Here is a 23,511-nt window from a genome sequence, read left to right as displayed (position 1 = left end):
TTCTGATGCCCTGAGCCAATGGTTCTGTCCCCCAGGGAAACTTGGCAGTGTCTAGGAACATTGTGACATTTTGGTTGTCACCACTGGGGAGGAGGGATGTTACCAGTATCTAGAGGGAGGAGGCCAGGGGTGCTTCTAAACAGCCTGTAGTGCACGGGGCTGTCCCATGATGAAGGATTGTCTGGCCTCAAAATATCAGTACTGCTGAGGCTGAGAAGCCCTGCCCTGCAGCACCCACGTTTTGTTTTTTTTTTTTTAATTTTTTTTTTTTTTAACGTTTATTTATTTTTGAGACAGAGAGACAGAGCATGAACGGGGGAGGGTCAGAGAGAGGGAGACACAGAATCTGAAACAGGCTCCAGGCTCTGAGCTGTGAGCACAGAGCCCGACGCGGGGCTCGAACTCACGGACCGCAAGATCATGACCTGAGCCGAAGTCGGCCGCTTAACCGACTGAGCCACCCAGGCACCCCAGCACCCACGGTTTATAACGCATTGGCTCTGTTCATCTAGAGTGGCACTAGTTACATACCATTCGGGGGGAACCGAAGAAATGACCACCCACGTTATTTTCCATGTTCTGTGATCAGGCGAGAAAGAATTTGGTTGAGAAAGAATTTGAAAAGATAACCCCATGACCACAGTAAATTAAATGAAAAAAATGTATATTACAAAAACCTTAATCCTTTTTTATAACATTTCATTATTTTTTTAAAGTTTATATATTTTGAGAGAGCGCAAGTGGGGGAGGGGCAGAGAGAGAGGGAGACAGAGAATCCCAAGCAGGCTCTACACTGTCAGCACAGAGCCTGACGTGGAGCTGGAACTCACGAAACCATGAGATCATGACCTGAGCCGAAAAGTCAGAAGCTTAACCGGCTGAGGCACCCAGGCGCCGCAGTTTTTATAACATTTTAAAAAACAAAAATAAATTTGGCATCACTGTGTATTTTTATGTCTAGAAAATGGTCTGGAAGGATGGACACAACATGTTAATTATGGTTATCTCTTGGCGATGGGATTATAAGTGTTTTATTTCTTTTTAATGTTTATTTTTGAGAGAGAGAGAGAGTGAGCGAGCGAGCATGAGCAGGGAAGGGGCCGAGACAGGGAGACACAGAATCTGAAGTAGACTCCAGGCTCTGAGCTGTCAGCACAGAACCATGAGATCATGACTTGAGCCAAAGTCAGATGCTTAACCAACTGAGCCACCCAGGTGCCCCAGGGTTAGTATTTTTTGTTCCTTGATTTTTTAACAGTGGACATAAAGACAAAATAATAAATTATATAAACAGAAAAATAAATCTAACTTTATTGTGGTGTAAAGTGAAGTTAAACATTTATGTGGGGAAATAAAAAATAAAATTTCATTAGCCATCAAATACTTGCCCTTTTGTGAACCAAAAATGATGGATCTGGAATGAAGGTTTTCACATAGGCTCCTGGACAATGGGTTGGAAGTAGAACCTAATGGAAAGGTTTTACTTCGCTGACAAGTGTGAGGTTTTCAAATGTGCCAAGGCTGAGGTGGTCAAAGGACCCTCCTGGGCTCTTACCTTTGCAAGTGTGATGTGCCTGACATGGTCTCTGACGCTGACTTTCTTTCTTTTGTAGAAACGTCTATTCAGACAAGCTTTCTCATGACTGTTAAAGTTGATGGTGTAGCTCAAGATGGAACCACCATGTTCATTCATAACAAAGTTCACAATCGGACAAGGACCCTCACCTGTGCGGGGGTGAGTGCATTTGATTGGTCAGTGATTATTCATCACTATTAGTGCATCACTGCCGCACTATTACATATGTGCTCTCTGAAGTGAAAGCATTGAGTTATACCAATGGTGGTGTGGAAAACGCACCTAACTTTATACATTGATACCCTTAGAAATTCTTACAAACTTACACACATGTACACATGATAGGTGAACCCACATATGATGCCTGGTGTCTACAGGTGACTCTTTACAGGCTGCTTGTTGTCTCTGAAGTCTGACGTTGTTCGTGGTCATTCCGAATTGCCGGGGTCTCGGGCGTCAGCCCTGTGATGAACACCCTGATCCACCTGTGGGGGCTGAGGCCCAGGCCCCTTAGGAAGAGCAGCCTGCTTGCTTGAGTGTCTCCTTTCGGATGTACTGTGTGGTTATGGGTTAGGAAACCTGGCAGTCCAAAGTGGGAAAGGAACCCTCACTCTCGATTATTTTTTGGCACTATATTCTATTGGAATCCCAAGAATCAGAGCCAGAACCCCTCTGTATAGAGCTGGGAAGCTCCCTAGGACTCAGCAGGTGGCCTGGAGAACATGGGGAACATCAGAAAAGAGAACGCGTTGGAGTGTAAGGTTAGGAAAGTGGTTTCCCCGACAGGCCTCATGCCTGGCTTTCCATGCAGTCAGGTTTCATTGAGTCCCCACAGCAGGCCCACGGAGCAGGCACTGTTACCAGAGCCCCAAATTATGTAAGAAACTGAGGCTCTGCAAGGTCAGAGTACTTGCCTGAGGTGACACTAGTGACGGGGGACCAGGATTTCAGCTCGTGGTTTGTTATTGTGCAGCGTGTATCCTTAGCAACCACGCACCGCCCGGTTGAGAAGAGTGAAGAGCAGGACTGTTTGTCCTGGCAGGAAAGGATTCAGATGGCAGGGCTCCTGTTGGATGGCTGGCCCCCGTCTGTGGTTTCCTGGCCCGCATCTATGGTTCCTCCCTGCCAGGGCCTGCTCCCTGGGACCGCGTGGCAGCTCCGCCCGCTGGGTCGGCCTCATGGGCCTGGCAGGTGCTGCTCCGGAAACACAAGTGACCAGACCCTCGTTCTGCCTCCTCTGTAATCACCCACGGGAGCACGGCTGGGCCGACCTGTAACGTGTTCTCCTTGACTGCAGGGTGGGGTTACACCTTCCCTGACCATCCTCATAAAGTGGCGAGGATCAAGTCGAATATCATATGTGAGCGCCTTGCGTGTCGGTGCCCATGGGGGCTCTGCACCTGCCGTGTCTGTGTCCAGTAGGTGCTGTGTTAGCTCCACCAGTACACGGGAGGGATGATGGATGCGGGGTCTGAAAGGACCTCTGCTCAGGCCGCGGCCCTGCCTCCACCCCCGGGCAGGCTGGAGTCCGCCCTCAGCTGGCCTTGCTCTTTCTCGCACCGAGCAGGCGGTCAGTGACTTCGTCCTAAGGCTGGTGTGACTAATCTTTCTGGTTTGCGAGGACTGAGGAGTTCCCAGGATGGGGGACTTTCCCTTTGAAACTGGGGAAGGTCTCAGGCCAACTAGGAAGACTCGGGCACCTTGTATAGTGCCAGGCCGCCTGCGAGGCTGTTTGCCTGCACTGCTGTGGCACTGCCCGCCACACTGTGCACCTTGACAGTGGCCCTTTGTGCCTCGCCGTGGTGTCTCCCCTCTCCTGTCGGTGGCCCTACTTCAGTTTACGCTGTGTCGCCTTGGGGACTTCTCTCTTCTGTTCTGTCTGTGCAGGTCCCACCCTAGCTCTCCCAGGAGCATTGCCCTGACTTAAAAAAAGATGGGATTTTTTATGTTGTAGAGATATCAACGACTCTTTACGCTGCCTTTGTCTTGATGTGAAGAGAAAACGCTGTCGGCCTCGGGTAGCAAGTGGTCCGCACCGGGCGGGTGACAGGCTGCTGTGCTCTCATCAAGTGATTGCACAAGCACATCGTAATTGGTGCTCGAACCACAGCTTGAACTCAGACCCCCACCCCTCCCTCCCAGATCGTCAGGTGGGCTCACTATAGTTTTTTAAACCTGAAGATATGTACAGCCTGAGGTATAACCGTGTTTTTAACATAAACGTCCCCTGAAAGTCCAGATTTGTAAGAAGTGGTCACCTGGGCGACATGAATACCTTCACGAGTGTGATCCTCTCCATTCCTGATCACGCCCAGGACTTAGCTGCCTCTCTCTCCATGCGTCCTCCTGTGACCCGACTTTGAGGAACAAAAGGTGGATTTGGGTTTGCTGAGACCAGGCAAGGCATGCACACCACCTTCTTCTGATTTCTTCCCCGGCCCTGAGGTCAGCACCCCTGCCTTCAGATTGTCCTCGTATCTTTTGAAGGCTTCTTAAGAACACCCAGATCTGTTTTCCTACCCTGACCTCAGACATTCCTAGCTCGGGGAGTCTCTGATCAGTGGTAGGGGTGACTGCCCTGTTCAAAGCCACAGCTGTCACAGGTGCCACCCAGAGACTGGGCTGTGAGACACGGAGAGAACTTCTGATGGGGTGTGCCAGGCGGCGTGGCTGTGCCAAGGTCACTGCCTGCCTGGCCACCGAGTACACATCCCCATCCGGAGTGAGGGCTCCACCACCCCCAGTGAATAGAGGGGAGCCGGTTCCTAGTTGTACAAGACAGAAGACGGGGGGGAGGGGGGGGCTCTTGGCCGACAGATGAGCACACACACCTATGTGATCACACTAGCCATTGTTCCCACAGCCTTTGTCTTAGGTGTGGGCCTGACCTCCTAACAGAGACTACAGGGGCTCTGCGTAGGAAGGACCAGGCATTGGGGCGAGGAGGCATGCAGTCCACTCTGTATATTGTGCAGCAGCTGTGGAAGTGAGCAGGGAGGAGAGTGGAGGGGGGGGGGTGTCTGATTTGTTGTGTCTTGGCTTACACCACCCCCCACCCCACCCTATTGTATTTGTGTGAACGTCAGGTTTGCATTGTGTAGTTACCTTTTTTATGCGGGTGACACTGTTCTGAATCATCCCAAGTAGAAAGATTCTAATGATTATAAACCATATATTGTTTGTTTGTTTCCAAAAATACCCATTTGGTTCTTTCTTTCTAAGAATTGTTTTTGGCTGATGTCTGAATTTTTCTGGGCTCTGGCAAGTTCCCTGGAGGTGGTTCATTGTGCTCCTGTGTGGTTGCCATGTGTTACTTCATGGGTCAATTGCTGGGGGAGCCGACCTTGCTTGCTTTAAAAACACAGCTCTTCCTTGTGTCTTTGCAGAAGTGTGCAGAAATTATTGTGGCTCACCTCGGCTACTTGAATTACACTCAGTATACCGTGACTGTGGGATTCGAACACTTGAAGCTAGCCATCAAGGAAATGAACTTTACAGTAAGTATGCCAGCTGCCCTCAGTGTCTCCGTGGCTTGTTTAGTTCCCAGCCTTCTGCCAAATGATTGAAATAAATGTCAGCTTTGAAATCCTGTTATTTGGGACAAGGGCAGACACGCACAGTTTTTAAAAACTATAGAGAAACCATAATTTCTTAAATATACGGAACCAAGAATAGCTTAAAGGAACAACATGAAATTAGAAAGCCTTTGTGGTGTTCTGAGATTCAGAACAGAGAGAATAGAGAGTAGCCTTCCAGTTGGAAGGTCAGGAAGAGGTTGTCAGGTGCACCGTCCTGGTAGCCGAACAGGTGGGACCCCCTTCAACTTGCTTGTGGTCTGCCCTCGGGCTCCGCTGGGGCCTGTGGTGAGGCTCGGGCACTGGTCTCACAGGGCCCACCCGGTGTGCAGCTTGCAGGGTTAGATTTCCCAGTCTTGTGCCCCGCTGAAATCAACCTCTTTGTTCCTTCCGTTCGTTTGTTCCACGGTATAACCAGCACAGTGACCGGGAGTATGGCTTTGAGCTGGTTTAGGTCCTGGCACCGTGAGCAGATTCTGTTTCCTCTGTTTCTTATCTGTAAACTAGCTGCCTCACAAAGCCTGTGGATCAAATGAAGGTGGTAATGGGTTCCTTTTGAAAAGCAGCCTTTTATTGAGCCAGACCTCACATCCCCTAGAAGCAGCCTGGGGGCAGCCACTCCCCATTCCTCCCTCCCCCGTCCCTGAGGGACTGAGAAGTCACTCACCTTCTTTCTGTCTCTGTGGATTAGCCTGTTGGGGACATTTCATGTGACTGGATTCTTACCATGTGTGGTCTTTTGTGACTGACTTCTCTCCTGAAGCATAGTACTTTCAAGAGTTCATCTGTGCTCTTGAGGACGTCAGCACTTCATTCTCTCTCTGCTGCGTGATGGTTCACTGTGTGGGTGGAGTGCATTTTGTGTGTCTGCTCATTGCTTGATGGGCATTTGGGATATTTCCATTTGGGGCTTTTATGAATAATGCTGCTGTGAACGTTCATGTGAGGGTTTTTATGTGGACTGACGGGCACCCTCTCCTGAGAGGTTTGACGTGTAGGCCCTCTTCTGCGGTCTTGACATGCACGGCCTCACCCGCCCCACCTCTGTACTGGTGCCTGTGGTCCCCATTTTCCCGGGGGGCCTCTGGAGGTCAGCCAGGCTCGGAATCATTCCTAGTGCCTGTTCATCGTAGGCGCTCAACAAATGGCACCTGTTAACGTTCATATTACTTATTTTTTCACTTTCTGTCTCCAGACTACCCTGAAGTGACTTTTATTCTGTACCTATGTGATAGCTTTGAAGATATTTAAAAATGTTGTCTCGGTCCCTCTGAGGTTCTTCCTTGACATGGCCCTCGGGGTGGCTTCTGTGCCCCTCGGGCTCCTGGGTTTCCTTTCTGTGGCTGCCCGTGTCAGCCTGGCCGAGGGGACGGCTGCTTGTCAAGCAGAAGGAGTAGGTGGCCCTCCAGGTGCTGCTGGAACCAGACAGCTGGCTCCTCCGGCAGCCTCCTCACCTGTCGGCTTGTGTGCTGCCTGCTGGTAAGGACTCCTTGGACTTTTTCCACCGTAACTGCTGTTGAGTCTGGCCTTTTTCATTCTCTGCTTCTTTGGTTGGTTTGTAACAATTCTTACTCTGCTCAGACCTTAACACTTTGCTCTTGAATTTCTTTTCAGCAGCTTTGACTTCTTGGTCTAGCCTCTCCTGATCTTTTGAGTTTGAATCTGGATTCTGTTCTTTGTCGTATGAAGATTTCCTAGAGCTTTGTCCTCAGAAAGTCTGGCCAGCATTCTGCCCGTGTCCTCAAGTTCACAGGGTCTGAGACAGATGCCCCAGGCTCAGCCTTGCTGATCCTGTCTTGTGCTAATCATCTGTGCTTTAGACTTTGCTATTTCAGAATTACCTGGAATCAAGAATGCAGAAAACAAAGAGCACCATGTTTCTCAGACAGGGGACCTCTCCTTTTCATCTTTATAGGAGCATCACCCCCTGAAGGCCTTTACCAAAGTTCTCAGCAGCTCTCCCCCAGGCTTAGTTCACCCTGACCCTGTTACATGGGTTTGGACTCTTGTTTTTGACTGAGGTTCTCTTCTTTCATCTTTTGTATCTATTTTATTTTCTCTGGGACTTCTTCCCAAATAATTTGATACACATCTCAGATAAACTTGGTACATGTCATTCCACTGTTGCTAAAGAAGGCAGGTGATGTGATCTCACTGGGGGAGTCAATGAGGAAGTTGCTGTCAGAACAGCTCACCTTGAATGCCAATAGGCAGAGCTTTGTTTTGGGTGGCGCTCTTCAGGAAGTCCAGAATGCTAATACATAAGACCCTTGGGATTTGTGAGGGATGTCACCTAAGATTTTTCTACATTTTTGTACATTTCTGTATTCCCAGTACCCAACAGTGTGCCTGGAAACAGTTAAGCTTGAAATAAATATATCTGGGTTGAATTGAAGGATAACACCATAGCACTTCACAAATTAAGAAATTCAGATGGCCGGCAGACTTTGGTTTTTATCCTTGCTTATAAACCCAAGGGTCAGAGAATTCAGAAAGAAATGTCTTTTTTTTTTTTTTTAATTTTTTGAATGTTTGTTTATTTTTGAGAGAGAGAGAGCATGGGAGGGGCAGAGAGAGAGGGAGACACAGAACTTGAAGCAGGCTACAGGCTCTGAGCTGTTATCACAGAGCCTGACATGGGGCTCAAACTCACAAACTGAAATCATGACCTGAGCTAAAGTCGGATGCCTAACCAACTGAGCCACCCATGTGCCCCTAGAAATGTCTTATTTTAACCTGGAAAGTGGTGAAAATACCCACAAGAAAAATAACATCTAAGGTCAGTGAGATGCAAGGGCATACATTCTCTCGTACAGTTTAATGGTGTAAATTGATTTCAGTGTTGGGGGCAGTTTGGTGGTGTAGCAAAGCCTTTATGTGCATGTTCTTTTTTGACCTAGTAATTCTACTTCTGTGAATTTATTCTAAGGAAATAATTAGAAATGTACAAAGATTTCTATTTTTCGTAGCAGGAAGTTGTGGGTCATCTGTATTTCAGTAGAGTTCTGGTTAAATAAATAGATTAGTTTTTCTGTAGCTGTTAAAATAATGAACTAGTCACAAAATATATTAAATACCACAAACTGCTATTGATTTAAAAAAGGAAAAGAAAAAGTGTATGAATTAAAAGTATTGATTAATATTTTTTATTATAGAAAACTCTAGAAAGCTGTCTTTGGGTGGTGGGTTTACTGTTTGATTTCTTCTTTTCTTTTTTTAAAATATGTTTATTTATCTCTGAGAGAGAGAGAAAGGGGGGAAGGGTGGGGCAGAGAGAGAGGGAGACACAGAATTCAAAGCAGGCTCCAGGCTCCAAGCCATCAGCACGGAGCCCGATGTGGGGCTCAAATTCCTGAACCTTGAGATCGTGACCTGAGCTAAAGTTGGATGCTTTATCAGCTGAGCCACCCAGGTGCCCCTGTGTGTGTGTGTGTGTGTGTGTGTTAATAATGAGCTTTTTACTACCTTTATAATCAGAAGTGAAAATTATTTTTTTTAAAAGGCTCCTGAGACAACTGATATTTAAAAGAGGAAGTCCAAGATACCCTCTGGCAATTCATTCTAAGAAGCTTAGTTATTGAAGAGCTACCTCAGTAAATCACAATTTACTGTTATGTCTAAACCTCATATAGAGATGCATTGAGAAATCAGAGAACCTTACCCAAAGTACTTCTGTATCTTTATAAAACTGCTGTTGAAAAATATCCATTATGTTGTGAACACTGATCTAAACCTCCATATAGGATTCCTTTTGACCATTTGTTATAAACTGCTTTTACTAGAGACTGAAAGGTATATAGCTTGTCACATGTCACTTTTGCTATTAGCTGCTGGAAATTTCAGAAATACCAGTTTTATGCTGAATTGTGACAATTACTAATATCCTGATATAGGTTTCTGGTGTGATTATTTGCCCCCTTTCTTTACAGTTTTGCCATTTAAAAAACTTTAAAACTTGCTCCTGTCTAATCTGTCTTTTTATTATAAGCTGACTTCATTTCCTTCTCAGAAGTAAACAAAGTGTATCAAATGAAATACATTTAAAAAGTATGTCAGTGATGCTATCATACATGCACCGAATGGCTAACATAACAAAGTCAAAAAGATGCCAACGCTGGCCAGGCCGCCTAGCAGCCAGAGCTCCTGTGCTCCACTAGTGGAAGTGTAAACTGATACACCAGAAATGGACAAACATCAACCAGAAGGCATGCATTTCATTGTTCATGTCTTAGCAACATGGTTCTTAATAGCTCCAAACTGTACCCATTAATAAAAGGAATGCTCATAGTGGCACGTCCTTTCCTGTAACGGAGTATGTATGGCTGTGAGGAGGAGTGGTTACAGCTACGTGCAGCCTTAGGGATGACTTTCACAAGCATGATGATGAACACAATAGCACATAGTGTATGATTCCATTTATATAAGTTATATGAACAGGCAAATGAATCTGTGCTGTTAAATCAGGATTAGTGTTACTCGGGTAGGTTAGTGACTTGAAGGGGGCATATGGGGAGGGACTTCTGGGGGTGCTGTGATGCTGTTTCTTGATCGGAATGCTGTCCACACTGGTGTGTTCCATTTGTGACAGTTCATTGAGTTGTACACTTAGGGTATGCATACAGGTTTTCATAGGTATGTTACCTTTCAGTAAAAACTTAACAAGATATGTGATTAAAAATCAGAGCTCAGCAGGTTGGTGCCTGTTTAACCGCATTCTTTAGACTGTCCTTGCTTCTTTGACAGAATTTGATGTATTATTCTATTCCTGTTGTTTGGTGTTTTCTAGGAAACCTTTGGCATTTGGAGACTTGAGTTCTGTGTTCTCCCTGTGTGGGGTGGTGGCTGTGGCTCTTCCCCAAGAGCTGCAGGTCCATGTGGGCATCTTCCCCTGGGCTTCTCCAGTTCTTTCTCATTGATAGAAGTCGTGTTCAGGGTGAAAATTACCCTGGTTGCTACTCCAACCTACTGGGAGAGAGAATCGTCATGAGGGCAGGCTCCAAGTATTCACATGCTACGTTTTTGGCAGAAGACGTCTGTCCTTAAGCAGACACCTAGATGGTTGATGCCCTTTTCCTGTCTTGCCTGCTGTGTGGGTTTTATCTTCCATCTGGTGTGGTTGTTGAGGCTATGTACCCTTACTTTGAGAAGCTTGATTTCGCTCCTTTCGTTTTCATTCCCATACTCCGTGAACATCTGGTTCATTGATTTCCACTTACATTCATATCTGCTTGAAGTAGAGTGGCCGTCCTTCCATCTCTGCTTCTTCTATCAGCTGTTCTTCTGAGTACCTCTTGCCCACATCCCATTACCATGTTCAAGTCAAGACCACCCTGCAGGCCTTAAGGTATGTGGGAGATGGCGCTTATCTCTGGTGTTTTTTAAAAAGGTTTGTTCTATTGGCCATGCTCTGCATATGCAGTGGAGTGTAGACTTTAGACATGGTGCAGATTGCTTTTACTCACTTGCCTGTCATTTTCTCCTGAGCTTTGTGAACACCTCCACCCGCATCACATCAGCTCCCAGTGTCTTCAGGGCCAAGCTGGGCATTTTCCCCTCTAATTAAATACCTTCTGGTTGATTCTTGAGCGACACTGCAGCCAGCTGTTCGCATTTCCTTCTTTTTCTTCCTAAGCCACAGCCTTTCACTGGTAGATGAGATGAAAACAACAGCTAATGTTCCCAAGTCCTTCAGTTTTCCATCCAGTGGACGCCCTCCAGTTTTCATGTGAATTGAGAGGTCTGGCAGCAGGCAGCACTTTGATAAGCACTGACTGGATTCTTGGATCACTCTTGATATGTTGTTCTAATAGGACATTACAAAAGTTCTTCCCCTCCAGATATTTCTGTGTATAATCTTTTATATTGGTTTTCAAGTGGGCTTGAAACCAAATGGGCTGTGAACCAGTTCCGTTAGGTTTCTGGGAATACCACCTACCTGAGCAGCCTGTACCCCAATGTGCCCCCACCCCTGTGTGTTCCTGTGGCTTTCCTAGTCAAAGGGCTTGAAGGTTATCATTAGAGTATATGTTCTCTGCCAGAACATTAGCTCCTGGAGGCATTTTTCTGATTTTGTTTGTTAGTGTTTCCTGTCTGCACCATATTTGACATCATATTTGCTTGCATGTAGTCAGAATAGGTGCTCAACAAATGTTGAATGGATGAATGGAGAAACTGGACCAAAACTCTCTAGATTCTGCTTAGGGAGAAGTGGCCTAGGGCATAAAATGGATACTTGTTCCAAAGTCAGTTTGTGGTATTGCAGGGTGAGCCCAATCTCTGAAAGGACAAAGGCGGCTTTGTGAAGGCCAAAGGACCTTACCACACATGCCAGTGAATGGATTGATGGCTCTGAAGATTTCACAGTAAATGTCTAGAGCCTGAGTGTTTTCTGTTTGTTTTCTTTTACTTATTTCCTTTTTAATCTCAAATATACATATTCACACTTAAAAGAAAACACAAAGACAAAACTCCCTAATTCCATAGAATGAGGTCCATGCAGTGGCTGTGGTCCTAATCATGGCACTGGCACAGGCACTGGCCAACTGATTGACAGAATCCCAGTGGGCCTGGCATCACTGGATCCATTGTTTGAGGTGGAGGGGCCAGGGCCATGTTCTCTGAACTTCCTGCATTCTTCTTGGGCTCACTTGAAGGAAAAGAAAGACTTTTCAAGCCCTTGGCACAAGTGAATGCCAGACTGAGCCCTGAGGCTGGTCCGGTCTCCGAGGAACTCAGCTGCTGCTAGTGAAGGCATCCTCCCAGAGATAAATGCTATGTGAACATGGTTTCCCTGGATCGGGAAGGACAGGGAAAGGTACAGCAGGAGCAAAGGAAGACTGGATTGAGTGCAGTACAGTTTTGAGTGTCCACCGTGCACCAGCTGTCAACCCAGTGCTCGGGGCATTGTTTTCTAGTGTTAATTTTGAAAGTGAGTGAGTTTTATACTGTTCTGACAATCTTTAAAACAGAATTTCCCTTCTTCAGTGGGGGTCCATAGTTATTTCCTTTCTGAAGAGTTACAGTCTCCTGAAGGTGAAAAACTTACTTTCTTCACTGTTAACTTTAAATGTATTTTGTGACTTTTTGCCTAACGTTAATACTTTTTCTTTCTCTTCTTGATTATGTCTTAAATCTGTTTTTTCAGCTAAGATACGTATTGTACTTTTTTCTATTTGAATATTCTGTTCCCATTGATACCCCCATCAGTGCTCATAATTGCTACTTTCTCATTAACATTGATTGTTAATTGTTGGTTTTTGTTTGATGGCTTTACTGAAGCATAATTGACATACAGGGTAGTGCACATATTTAAAATATAAGATTTGATCCCTTTTTAAAAAATTTTTTTTAAATGTTTTTATTTATTTTTGAGACAGAGAGAGACAGAGCATGAACGGGGGAGGGGCAGAGAGAGAGGGAGACACAGAATCGGAAGCAGGCTCCAGGCTCCGAGCCATCAGCGCAGAGCCCGACGCGGGGCTCGAACTCACGGACCGCGAGATCATGACCTCAGCTGAAGTCGGACGCCTAACCGACCTAGCCACCCAGGCGCCCCAGATTGGATCCCTTTTAACATACATACATACCTGGGAAAAAGTCACCATAATCAAGATAATATGCATACCCCCTCACTTCCTAAAAGTTCCCTCATGTCTCTTCCTCCTCTTACCTTCTGTCCCCTGGCCACCACTGATCTGTTTTCCTTACAGATTCATTTGTATTTTTTTAGAATTTTATATAAACACAATCTTACTTTTCATCCAGCATAATTATTTTGAGATTAATTGATGATGTTGGGTGTATCAGTTCATTCCTTTTTGTTGCTGGGTAATATTCTGGTATGTGGACACAGCAGAATTTCTTCATCCATTCACTCACTAATGGACACTTAGATTGTCTCCAGTTTATGGCTCTTATAAATAAAGCTGCTGTGAACATCAGTGTATAAATCTCTGTATGGACGTGTGCTTTCATTTCTCTTGGATGAATTCCTAGGATCAGAGTGGCTGGGTCATATGGTAGGGGTATGTTTGTTTAAGAAACTGACAGACTTTTTCCAAAGTGGTTATATTGTTTTACATTCTGCCAGCTGTGTATGAGAATGCTCAGTTGCATCATATCCTCATCAATACTTGGTATGGTTGTGTTTTTAATTTTGGCCATTCTAATAGGTGTATAGTGGTATTGCATTGTGATTTTAATCTGCAGCACTTTGAGAATGTCTTCTAGCTTATGTTTTTCTGGCAAGAAATATGCTGTCCGTATCTTTGACCCTGTGCTGGTGCTCCTCTCCTCCCCCTCTACCCCCACTTTTAAGATGTTTCTCTTTTACTGATTTAAACAATTTGATTTTGGTGTTCCTTGGTGTACTTTTCTTCATGTTTTTCTTACTTAGGGTTCATTGAGTTCTTGGATTTGTGATTTCATAGTTTTCATTAAATTTGGAAAAGTTTTGCTCATTACTTCTTCACATATTTTGTTTCGTCCTCTTGTTTACCACCCCCCTGAGAAATTCAAATATACATCTATTAGGCCATTTGAAGTCGTCTCGTACTTACTGGTGTTCTGTTTATTTTTTGCTCCAGTTCATTTAAAATCACTTCTCTTGTCATGTCTCCACATTCTCTCATCTCTGCAATGTCTATTCTGCTCTTGTTCCATTTCCAGGTTTCTCCCTCACATGTTCAGACTTTCCTCCAGCTTCTCACTGTCCTTATCTGCTAATTCTATATCATCTGTGATACCTGGGGCAATTTTGATTGATTAGTTTTTTCCTCGTTATGGTTCCATTTTTCTTGTTTTTTTACATGTTTAGTATTTTTCTTTTTCCTTTCTTTTTTTGAGTATAATTGACCCAGTGTTACATGTGTGGTATTTTTTATTTAATGCCAGACATTATTGATGTTAGATTTTGTATTCTTATAAATAATCCTTGAGCTTTGTTCTGGGATGTTGTCAAGTTACTTGGAAATGGATTGATTTTTTTTTTTTTTTTTTTTTAAGGTCTTTTAAACTTCACTAAATAGGGCCAAAGCAGCATGAAATCTAAGGGTACTTTTTTTCCTCACCACTGGGGTGGGAGCATTTGTGCCCCTTTGTGTGTTTTTTTCTGTCTGTGAGAGCAAGCACTATTACTGGCCCTCTGTGAGTGCCAGTGATCCATTTCAGAGATTTTTTTCTTCCAGCGGTAGGTGGTTTACTCACACTCATGCCCTGATCAGTGTTCAGGTGGAGATGTGACAAGGACAGTCTTTGGCAGGTATCCAGGTCTCTCTCTTACAGCTCTCCTCTCTGTACTCTGTCCTTTGAATCGCAGCCGGTGGATTGTCTCCCTGGACTCCCAGCAGGTGTGTTCGTGATGCTCTGCTTGGGCTCCCTCCCTGCCATGGCTTGGGGCAGCTGGAGGGTGTACCGCTCTTATCAGCCAGAGATTATTGTCCTTCATTACATCTGTCCAGGGTTTTAGGTTGTGTGGGTGTTTACTTACCTGTGTGTGTATGTGTGTATTTTAAATGTTTCAAGTAAGCAAGGTAAATGTCGTGTCTGTAACTCTGTTCTGAAGTAGATTTTTTTTTAATTGCTCAGATGATTTGAATTCCATGCATTAACACACTAGGGCTCATTGGCCCAGTGCAGTGCCCTGGGGTCTGGTGGTAAATCTGGCTGGTGACTGAGGTTGGAAGGGCTGCCTTCTGCCTGCCATTGGCATGTGCTGCCTGCATCCTCAGCTGTGTGAGGTGTACACTTGATAGGGGTGAATCTACTCAGCATGAGAGCTGACACCTGTAGTTCCATTGTGCTTTTGGTTTCAGATTCATATTTGTATGTTTCACTTATTTTTTTTAGAACATCCTACCTACTCACATTTTCACATCTTTTAAGAATCTGTTTCTTTTCATGGAAAGCGTAGCTTTTTCTAATAAAGGGACTGACAGTGTTAATTTTTAATATCAGGTTTAAAAGCAAAATGCTCTTGTGATTACAGAATGATTTGTCTGCCAGATTTATCATTAGTGCAAACCATTTAAAACTATTTTCAATGTTTGATAATTAAGATTTTCTTAAGTCTGTGCTCTTTAACATAAAAATGTACTGTTAAAATTATAGAACATACGAGAAAGTATAAGGAAAGAGAACATTTAAAGTTAAAGCCTCATATCAAGACAGAACTATTATTAATAATCTGGTGTACTTCCTTTTAGATGCATATATCTTTTCAAATTATTTTCCTACTTTGCGTTTTAGTGGAAGACTTATGACCCTGCATTTTCCCAACTGGAAATTTGGTTCCGATTCGTCTTTGTGGTGCTTACCTTCATTGTCACTGTAAGTCCTGTTTGCCCGACAGACCACGTCAGGATCCTAACAAGGGCAGAGTTACTTTATGAATGATGATTACGGACATATGACCCACACAGGAGATTTATCTGAACTCTGAGACGCTCCATCCAATGGGCCAACCTGATATTACCAAATATTCTGTATGTCTGCTAGGATGCTGCAGGGCAAAAAGAACGACGGAAGAACTTCCATGTAATAGTGATTACAGATGGCTGACATTTAAGTAAATGCTCATCAGAATGCAAAGACCATGTCATTTAACCTGTGTGCCATTTAACCTAACTTGTTTGAATCATCTTCTTTGCATGTAGGCAGATACAGCAGGGACATTCTTTGGTTTGTACATGTGGGAAATCGTATGGGACCTTTCAGTCTTTGGGCGTTTTCAGGAGGCAGGCCTCAGATGAGTGGGTTTGGAAGTGCAAGCTTCTGTCTCATTTGCGGTCTGAGTTCAGCATCCACAAGCACCCTGTGACTTTGGGGAAAATGCTTACCCTTAAAGCACAAGCGTTCCCCACAAAGGCCCCATCAGTGCTGATGAGAATTTAAAACTGGAGGAGGAGGGGGTGTGCCTTGGTACTTAGTGCCATCCAAAGGGTGGTGTTCTGCCCATCAGCTGCTTGCCGCTTGCTGATGCAGAGGGTGTGACATTCAAGAGATCTGTTGAGTCTTTGCGGTGGTGGCCACTCCAGTCGCCACCCAGGGATCACTTGGTGCTTTACAATCTGACGGTACACAGCAGGACATAGGCTCGTGGGGGGGTAGGCACGTGAGAAAAGTGCCAGATGGTGGTGACATGGGACCTGGGTGTGGATGGAGGGTGGGACATGGCCTCTGGAGTATAGTAGAATATGCAGAGAGCTGGGGATTGCGTTGCGTTCCCGGCCATGCTCTGGGCTCCCCAAGTGACCTACTAAAGGAAAGTGGAGAAGTGCCATTTATATTTGGTCACCAGAAATCTTTGCTGTTTCTTGAAGCATCTCTAATGTCTGAGTTGCTGCTGCCACACTCTGGGGCCCAAAGAGCTGGCACCCAGGGCACTATGTTCATAAACCAGAGACATGAGCCTGAGCCTAACAGACCAGGAGAAATGGCCCATTGGCCCAGGAAGCCCAGATTGCTCAGAAAATCATTGGCATATGTAGATTACAGAAAAACAAAACAAAAAACTCCAGGTCTTTTTATACAGATAGTGTAATGTGTTAAAGTACTTGAAAGAAACTTCTATGGCTCAATCAGTACACCTTCTTCAGGGACGTGTTTGAAAACATACACATCTAGTGACCATAGTTATTAGCCTCATTCTCTTGGTTTTTGTTCGGGGACCCCCCAGTGCCCTCCTTACAAGCTATAGTCATCCTCAGATGTTGCATGGCTGGGAGTGTGTGGCCTGTCCCCAGGGAGGTCCTCTGTGTGGCTCTGTGGGGCCGGCCTTATAGAAGTAGCCTGTCCGGGAGGGGGGAGGGTGGGTGCTCTTCCCTTTTGCAGAGGGGTTATGGCCGGTATATATTCTCTGTCCCTACCTGCCACTATGAGAACAGCTTGTGGCCATCTTACCTGTGGCCCCTTGGCAGACATTCACCATCTCCTCTCCGTTGGCACTGATGGTCTCAGCAGGCAGTGCAACAAGGGGTCAACTTCGAGGTTTGGCTGACCATCAATTTGGGACGGCTTACCACGATACTAAGCAAGGTATACGCAAAAACAGTAACTCAAGTGCCTGATTTGGTCTGCAGTGCCTGTTTGCCCATTCCCTCCGGAAGTTTTCCATGAGAGACTGGGGGATGGAGCAGAAGTGGATGTCCATTCTTTTGCCTCTGCTGCTGCTTTACAATGGTAGGTGCCCGTTTTTATTTTGGAGCTTTCAGCTCTAAGGCTTAAAGCTGGAAGGTGTCCTAGAGAGAGTCTGGCCCCAGAGTCTCTAGAAGAGCGTGGGAGCCTCTGAAGGAACAGGTAGCAGCATCCCCCAGAGTGCATGAGCGCTGTTGCACGGGGATGTGGCAGATGCCTGGCTGCTTTCACAAATAAGTGATCGCTTTGGTAGTTAAAACCTGGAAGGGCTACAGACACAGCCGTCTTGGAACTTGGCTGAAGGTGGCAAACACTGCCGTCTGTTCCTCTTCCCCTGCTTCAGAAAGCATTTGCTTCCAGAGCCGCAGCACTGGGATTCCCAGGCCTGTGGGGAGGAGCGGATGGCGGGAGCAGACGGCACTCTGTAATGATCACTGGAGCAATCTGTTCAATGGCTTTCAGGTTTTTTGAAAAACAAAACAGCCTTTAGTTTACTACCTCCCTTTGGCTCTGCCTGAGGAGAAGGTGATTGTGAGTTCTGCCCTCACAGAGGGGACCGGAAGCCCTGTGCGGGGTGGGGTGAGCCTGCCTTCATCAGGCCTTTCTGCCTGTTGCATTCCAGATCCGTTCTTCCCCCTCTCCTTTCTGGTGAACAGCTGGTTTCCAGGCATGCTGGACGATCTCTTTCAGTCTGTGTTCCTGTGTGCCTTGCTGCTCTTCTGGCTGTGCGTGTACCATGGGATACGGGTTCAGGTGAGCACCAGCCCTCAGCGCTGCCAGTCCAGACTCTGGCAGTAGTCCTTGAGGTAAACTTCTCCTTGAGAATCTGTCTTCAGCCTCAGTCAGCAGAAGCTTGCATGCTATGTGGAAATGCTTTTACCTATGATCTAGTATGGTCTGCTAGACGCTAATGGTTTGGTAGAATTACTAACTTATTTCTTACTTTTTTTGATTTTTAGGGAGAAAGGAAGTGTTTGACTTTCTATTTACCTAAATTCTTCATTGTTGGACTATTGTGGTTGGCTTCTGTTACACTAGGAATATGGCAGACGTGAGTAATTTTGTTATGTGTGAAACTTCAGGCATGAGAAGCATTTGACAAAGGTGGAAAGATCCACAGTCTCACTATATTTTGTGAACTCATCTGGAAAGGAATCTGTCACCAGGGTTTCAAGACTGGATAGTGTGATTTGAACTGAGGATTCATTTTTGCTTGAATGTCACGTCAGGCAACACAGTCCTTATAGTCTAGTTTGGAAAATGAAAAAGTATGTGTCATTTTAGCTTGCCCTTCAAAGTGGCAAAGACATTGTCTTTAGGAATGACGCTCAGGGGTCCTGGCTCATCCCTGCCCGCCAGAAGCTTTAGTTTCTCCTTGGGCTTACATCTGTAAACTCCCATCCCTGCACCAGCTCCCAAGGCTTGTTGATATTAGTAGTTTTGTCCTGTAAACTGGGACCACTGTAGAAGCCTGATGTGGGCACAGCCTGATGCATCCAAGTAGGATTTTCTATAGAAATGAGTTCCATTTCACGGGTATGATTTTGGCACTTGGCACGTCTGACTTCATGGCCCATGACAGCACTCAGCCCACCTCGTCTCCCTTCCCCGTCCCTGCCTGCCACCTCAGCTACCTAGTTTCATTTTAAAATGAGTTGCATGGTGGGGTGTCTAGGGGACTCTGTCGGTTAAGCGTCCGACTTCAGCTGAGGTCACGATCTTACATTTCATGAGTTTGAGCCCACATCAGGCTCTCTGCTCTCAGTGCAGAGCCAGCTTTGGATCCTCCGTCCCTATCTCTCTGCCCCCTTCCCTACTTGTGCACACTCTCGCTCTCAAACATAAGTAAACACTTAAAAAAAATGAGTTGCATGGAAGTTGGTATTTACATTTATAACTTTCTTTGTGTACTCAACTATTCCCAGTGCCCATGAATGCCATTGAAAAGGTGCCTGAAAACAGTTTTTGGCCTTGCAAGAGAAATAGTATAGGGATTTCTTTAAAATGAAAAATACTGCAGCCTCATAGTACTGATGACTATGGGAAAACAATTAAGTTTAGTAGCACCAGATGCATTTTCATTGTGAAATTTGGGGTTTCTTATAAATTTAGGATTATTTTTAAAAATCTTTTACTGTTGGTTAGCAAGGAGTTTATGTTAATAAGTTTCTTAAAAAGCCAAGTGAAAGTATAAAATGGAAAGTACTAGTTATTAATCTATGATATTTTTTATAATATTGTATTTTCAGAGTTAATGAATTACACGATCCAATGTACCAATATCGAGTTGACACAGGAAATTTTCAGGTAAGAATTATTAATGATGCCTGGTGTTTTTTTTAAATGCCGTTTTTCAAAATTACTGAACTTCGTAACTTAAATTGTGTTAGGGACATGAGCTCATTGGCTGGCACTTTGGGGGAGAATGCAGAAGGTTCATGGGTGCAAAATTTGGAAAAAGGTATTTGAATAGTATAAAAAATAAGCTTTTAAAAACAAAGTTGTTGCTTCCATTGCTTGGTATATGGTTGAGGCACAGAAGAGGTGTCAGATTTAAGAGCATTGTAGAACAATTAAGAAGACATTTTTGTTTGTTTAATTCTCTAAAATAGAGGAAGGTTTCCAGCTAATGAATGATGTGGCCAGGCCGGCTCTGTAGGCGTGCAACCCGGGCAGTCACAGGGCCCAGCACCCTGGGTGATGCTCTGCTCTTGCCAACCCAGAATTCTTTATACTTTCGAACAAGGGGTCCTATGTTTTTATTTTACACAGAGGTTCACAAATGGCAGTCAGCCCTGAGTACGGCTTTCCCTTGAGTCTCTAGGTTTATCTGCATCCCTCAGATAAACAGGTAGCCCCTGTCACACACAGCTGGCAGCTCAGCCCGGGTATGGATGTGCGTAGGGCTGGTGGGAGGCGAGGGGGGGGGGTGGGGGGGTGGGGGGGGTGGCGCCGCAGAGGGAGCCCTGGGAGGAGTCTAGGAGGGATGTTTCCAGCAGGGCAATCCCAGAGGCACAGAGTTGAACTCTGAGCTTGGTGACAGCCAGCATTTCTCTGATGCTTTGCAGAGCTTCCTGTGAAGTGATAAAATCTGTGGCTCTTTATGGGAATGGCCTCTGAGAAAGAGGGAAGTTTAGTGAATGATGGTATCTTGAAAGATGTATAATGCGTGTTGAGACTACACATGTCATAGCAAACAGAATAAGCCCTGATTCTTAATCGAATTTCAGCAGGGAAGTGCCAGTAGCCTTTCCATTCCATTACTTAGAAGTTTGAGGAGTTTTGAAGGTCAGTCAATGAATGCCTTTTGAGCAGCATGCCATGATTCTTGCTCTCAAAGAATGTGTGACCTTGTGAGGGAGAAAAAGCTTAGAAATAAGTACAGACCAGTATTGACAAGTGTGCAGTGTCCTGACAGCTGTATCCTTACATACAGTGGGCCCAAGTTACAAGTTATTTGTGTTTTGTCCTTTTTCTTTGTCTTTTATTTAGCCTTATAATGCTTTAATAAGTTTTTTGTGGGGAGGGGCTGCACCTGGAGTGGAGAGTAGGGGAGGCATTCTGGGCCAGGGAAGGGAGGAATTGTTCCAGACTTGTATGGGGCCACAGGGGGAGGAGGCCATGCAGGAGACCTGAGTCAGGGCAGACTCAATGGGGGCTGTGCTCGGGAAGGGCACCCGCACCCTAGGAAGGCTTGAGGCCCTGTGTATGAGGGGCTGGGCTTCAGAGAAGCCTTTTCTCCCTGAGGGCAGGGCACTAAAGGAAGGGACAGGGAGGAGCGGCTTTGACACATTCTTATGAAGATTCTACAGACCCCAGTGATGGATCACATACTGGGCTGTAGGTTAAGCATAATTCCCCAGATTTAGATGAAATAATATAAATTCATGCTAATCTGTTACTGGAGCTTTTGTCTGGTCCAGTCCCCTCATTTTTCATATGAGGAAACTGAGGGCGGTGAAAGGTCTTGCCTGAGGTCACTTGGGGCCAGTACCTGGGCCAATGTGCCCAGCTCCCTGGATGGCCTTCGGAGTAAAACCTGTGTCCTGGGGGCAGCATCCCAGCCTGTTTCCCTCTGTAAAAGGGGGCAATGCTGCAGTCTTAAAGAGTTGTTGTGTGGGTTGAATTGACCAGGAATTCAAAGCACATGGCCAGCACTTAGAAGGACTTGAGCAAGGCAGCTGTCACCTGTCCCCTTCTCAATCAGTGACCTACGTCTGTTACTAGAGAAAACACTGGAAACCAGAGACTTCTAGGAAGCTGAAAAAAGCTGAAGACCCAACACTGGTGTATTGAGCACCTGCTACGTCCCAGGCCCTGTGCTAGGAGCTTTCCATGTGTCATGGAAGGAGCTTGGATTCTCGCTCATCTGATGAACGAGGGCTGGGGATGCCCACCCAGGTGAGCCACCCGTGCTCACAGATAGGGTGAGAGGCTGGGTCTGGATAAGGAAGTCACAGTGGTGGGAACACATCCTTGTTCTGTGTTATGGAGTGACCTTCAGGATTCTAGGCTCCTTTTAAAAATGTTTGGTTTTCCTGCTTGTGGTGGTATTGGAAAGAGGAGCAGCACTGAGCCCCTGTTCTTATTCGATTGCCCATCTTGTGTCATTCTAGGGAATGAAAATTTTCTTCATGGTGGTGGCAGCTGTGTATATTTTATACCTTTTGTTCTTGATAGTGCGGGCCTGTTCCGAGCTACGTCACATGCCTTATGTAGGTAAGTGCCACATCACAAATTGCCCAGGGCAAGGTGAGCCAGGAGTTGACCACACATGGTGGGAGGAGTGGGTGGGAGGAGTCCACCCAGCAGGAGGCCTGACCTGGATGGGGACCCATCGCATTCCCTCAGGCTAGAGACCAGTGCCTTTGGTCCCTGGGGAGGTCTGGTATCAGGGCTGACTGGGTAACTGTGAGCCTTTTGGACAGTGCCTTAGGCCAGCACTGAAGGGAGGCCTGTGGGGTAGAAGCCACCTGGGGCCCTGGGTGCCATTGTGGCTTTGGAGCTGCCTGGATCCTTCCAGAATCATACCTGTATAGAGGAGGTGGCCATTGTGGTTTTCCTGGTCCTGAATCCGGGCAACTCACCTGATCTCATAGGATCCTTTCCTTCAATCCGTCACAACCAAATAATAATGGCCATGGTCTCTCTGGGAGGTGGGATAGCATTTCTTCTGGGCTTCAGGTACACACAGGCTTACAGTCCAGACAGAGGAGGGGTTTTGTTCAGGAGGCTTTGTTTATTTTTGTTTTTATTTTTAAGGTCTCTGAGCTGAAAATGGAATTTACTTCCAATGTGGTTTAACGGGGTATTTATTTCTTTTTCAGATCTCAGGTTAAAATTTTTGACTGCATTGACTTTTGTAGTACTTGTCATTAGGTAAGAAGACTTCATTTTTTTGAAAGAAACAAAACCGTGAATTTTATTTTCCTACCATGAATATCTTTCTCCCCCTTTTACAAAGTTAACTTTAGGGCATTTCTAGCCAAACATATTCACTGGGTCAGAGAGCCTCTTGCCCAGGGCAGGCGCTGAGTGTGCACAGTGGTGGAGCGAGTACAGTTGTGTTGAATGTGCCCTGGGGAATGAAGAATGTTGACTTGAACCCAGCCGGTCCAGTGCTGGGGGAGCTCACTACTTGCTCTGATGTCACCATGTAGGTGGATCAGCCACAGAGCAACTCAGGTTAAAGAATTAGAACACCACGCATGTACTTGGCACCTGGCATCCTTTTGGTGCTCTACGTAGAGGACTAAGTACCATAGGTGTCCTTGAACCCCATGTGGTGGCCCCGACAGGAAGGGATGCTGTACCTGGAGACTACGAAGGCCCAGGTGACCCAGTTGTCCCTGTGAATCAATGCCAGATCATTGTTCGGTCGTTTGTGGTTTGTCTCTTTCTGCTAAAATCAAAATCCAGAGGGAAAGAAATCTAGTTACCTGCTTTTCTCTCTTGGTTGTTTGGGTGGCGAATAAATGGCAGCCACACTGGGCTCTGAGAGGCCAGCTTTGCAAGGAGGCGCTGAGGTCCCCGGCTGCTTGAGCAGGCAGACTCCTGTGGGCACCTGCGTCCCTTCCCTTTCCCAGGTTGTGCACATCACTCATCACACTGTGTGAACTCAGCGTGGGCTTCCAAGTGAGATCCTAAAGAATTTGCGTTTGCCTGAAAACAACAGTGCCCGTATCACGCAGGCGGGCCCTCTTCATCTCTTGGTGCGTGTGTTGTCTC

At 45.8% G+C, this 23,511-nt stretch overlaps 1 protein-coding gene across 4 annotated transcripts in view; it reads left to right on the top strand.

The window, feature by feature from the left end:
• The window catches only part of TMEM181 (transmembrane protein 181), a 73,931-nt gene that overhangs the window by 42,684 nt on the left and 7,736 nt on the right, over positions 1 to 23,511 (top strand). For all 4 annotated transcript variants that reach the window (XM_027056538.2, XM_053222030.1, XM_053222031.1 and 1 more), the window contains exons 5-13: positions 1,614 to 1,735; positions 4,963 to 5,073; positions 15,397 to 15,477; positions 17,229 to 17,328; positions 17,906 to 18,036; positions 18,243 to 18,334; positions 19,533 to 19,590; positions 21,900 to 22,002; positions 22,611 to 22,662. In XM_027056538.2, coding sequence (XP_026912339.1) covers positions 1,614 to 1,735; positions 4,963 to 5,073; positions 15,397 to 15,477; positions 17,229 to 17,328; positions 17,906 to 18,036; positions 18,243 to 18,334; positions 19,533 to 19,590; positions 21,900 to 22,002; positions 22,611 to 22,662 — 850 coding nt within the window. The remainder of the gene's footprint in view (positions 1 to 1,613; positions 1,736 to 4,962; positions 5,074 to 15,396; positions 15,478 to 17,228; positions 17,329 to 17,905; positions 18,037 to 18,242; positions 18,335 to 19,532; positions 19,591 to 21,899; positions 22,003 to 22,610; positions 22,663 to 23,511) is intronic.

This window comes from Acinonyx jubatus, chromosome B2, assembly GCF_027475565.1.
Source record: "Acinonyx jubatus isolate Ajub_Pintada_27869175 chromosome B2, VMU_Ajub_asm_v1.0, whole genome shotgun sequence".
Classification (NCBI taxonomy): Eukaryota; Metazoa; Chordata; class Mammalia; order Carnivora; family Felidae; genus Acinonyx; species Acinonyx jubatus.
Note: the sequence above shows the minus strand (reverse complement) of the source record. Positions and strands in the feature narration are given on the sequence as shown.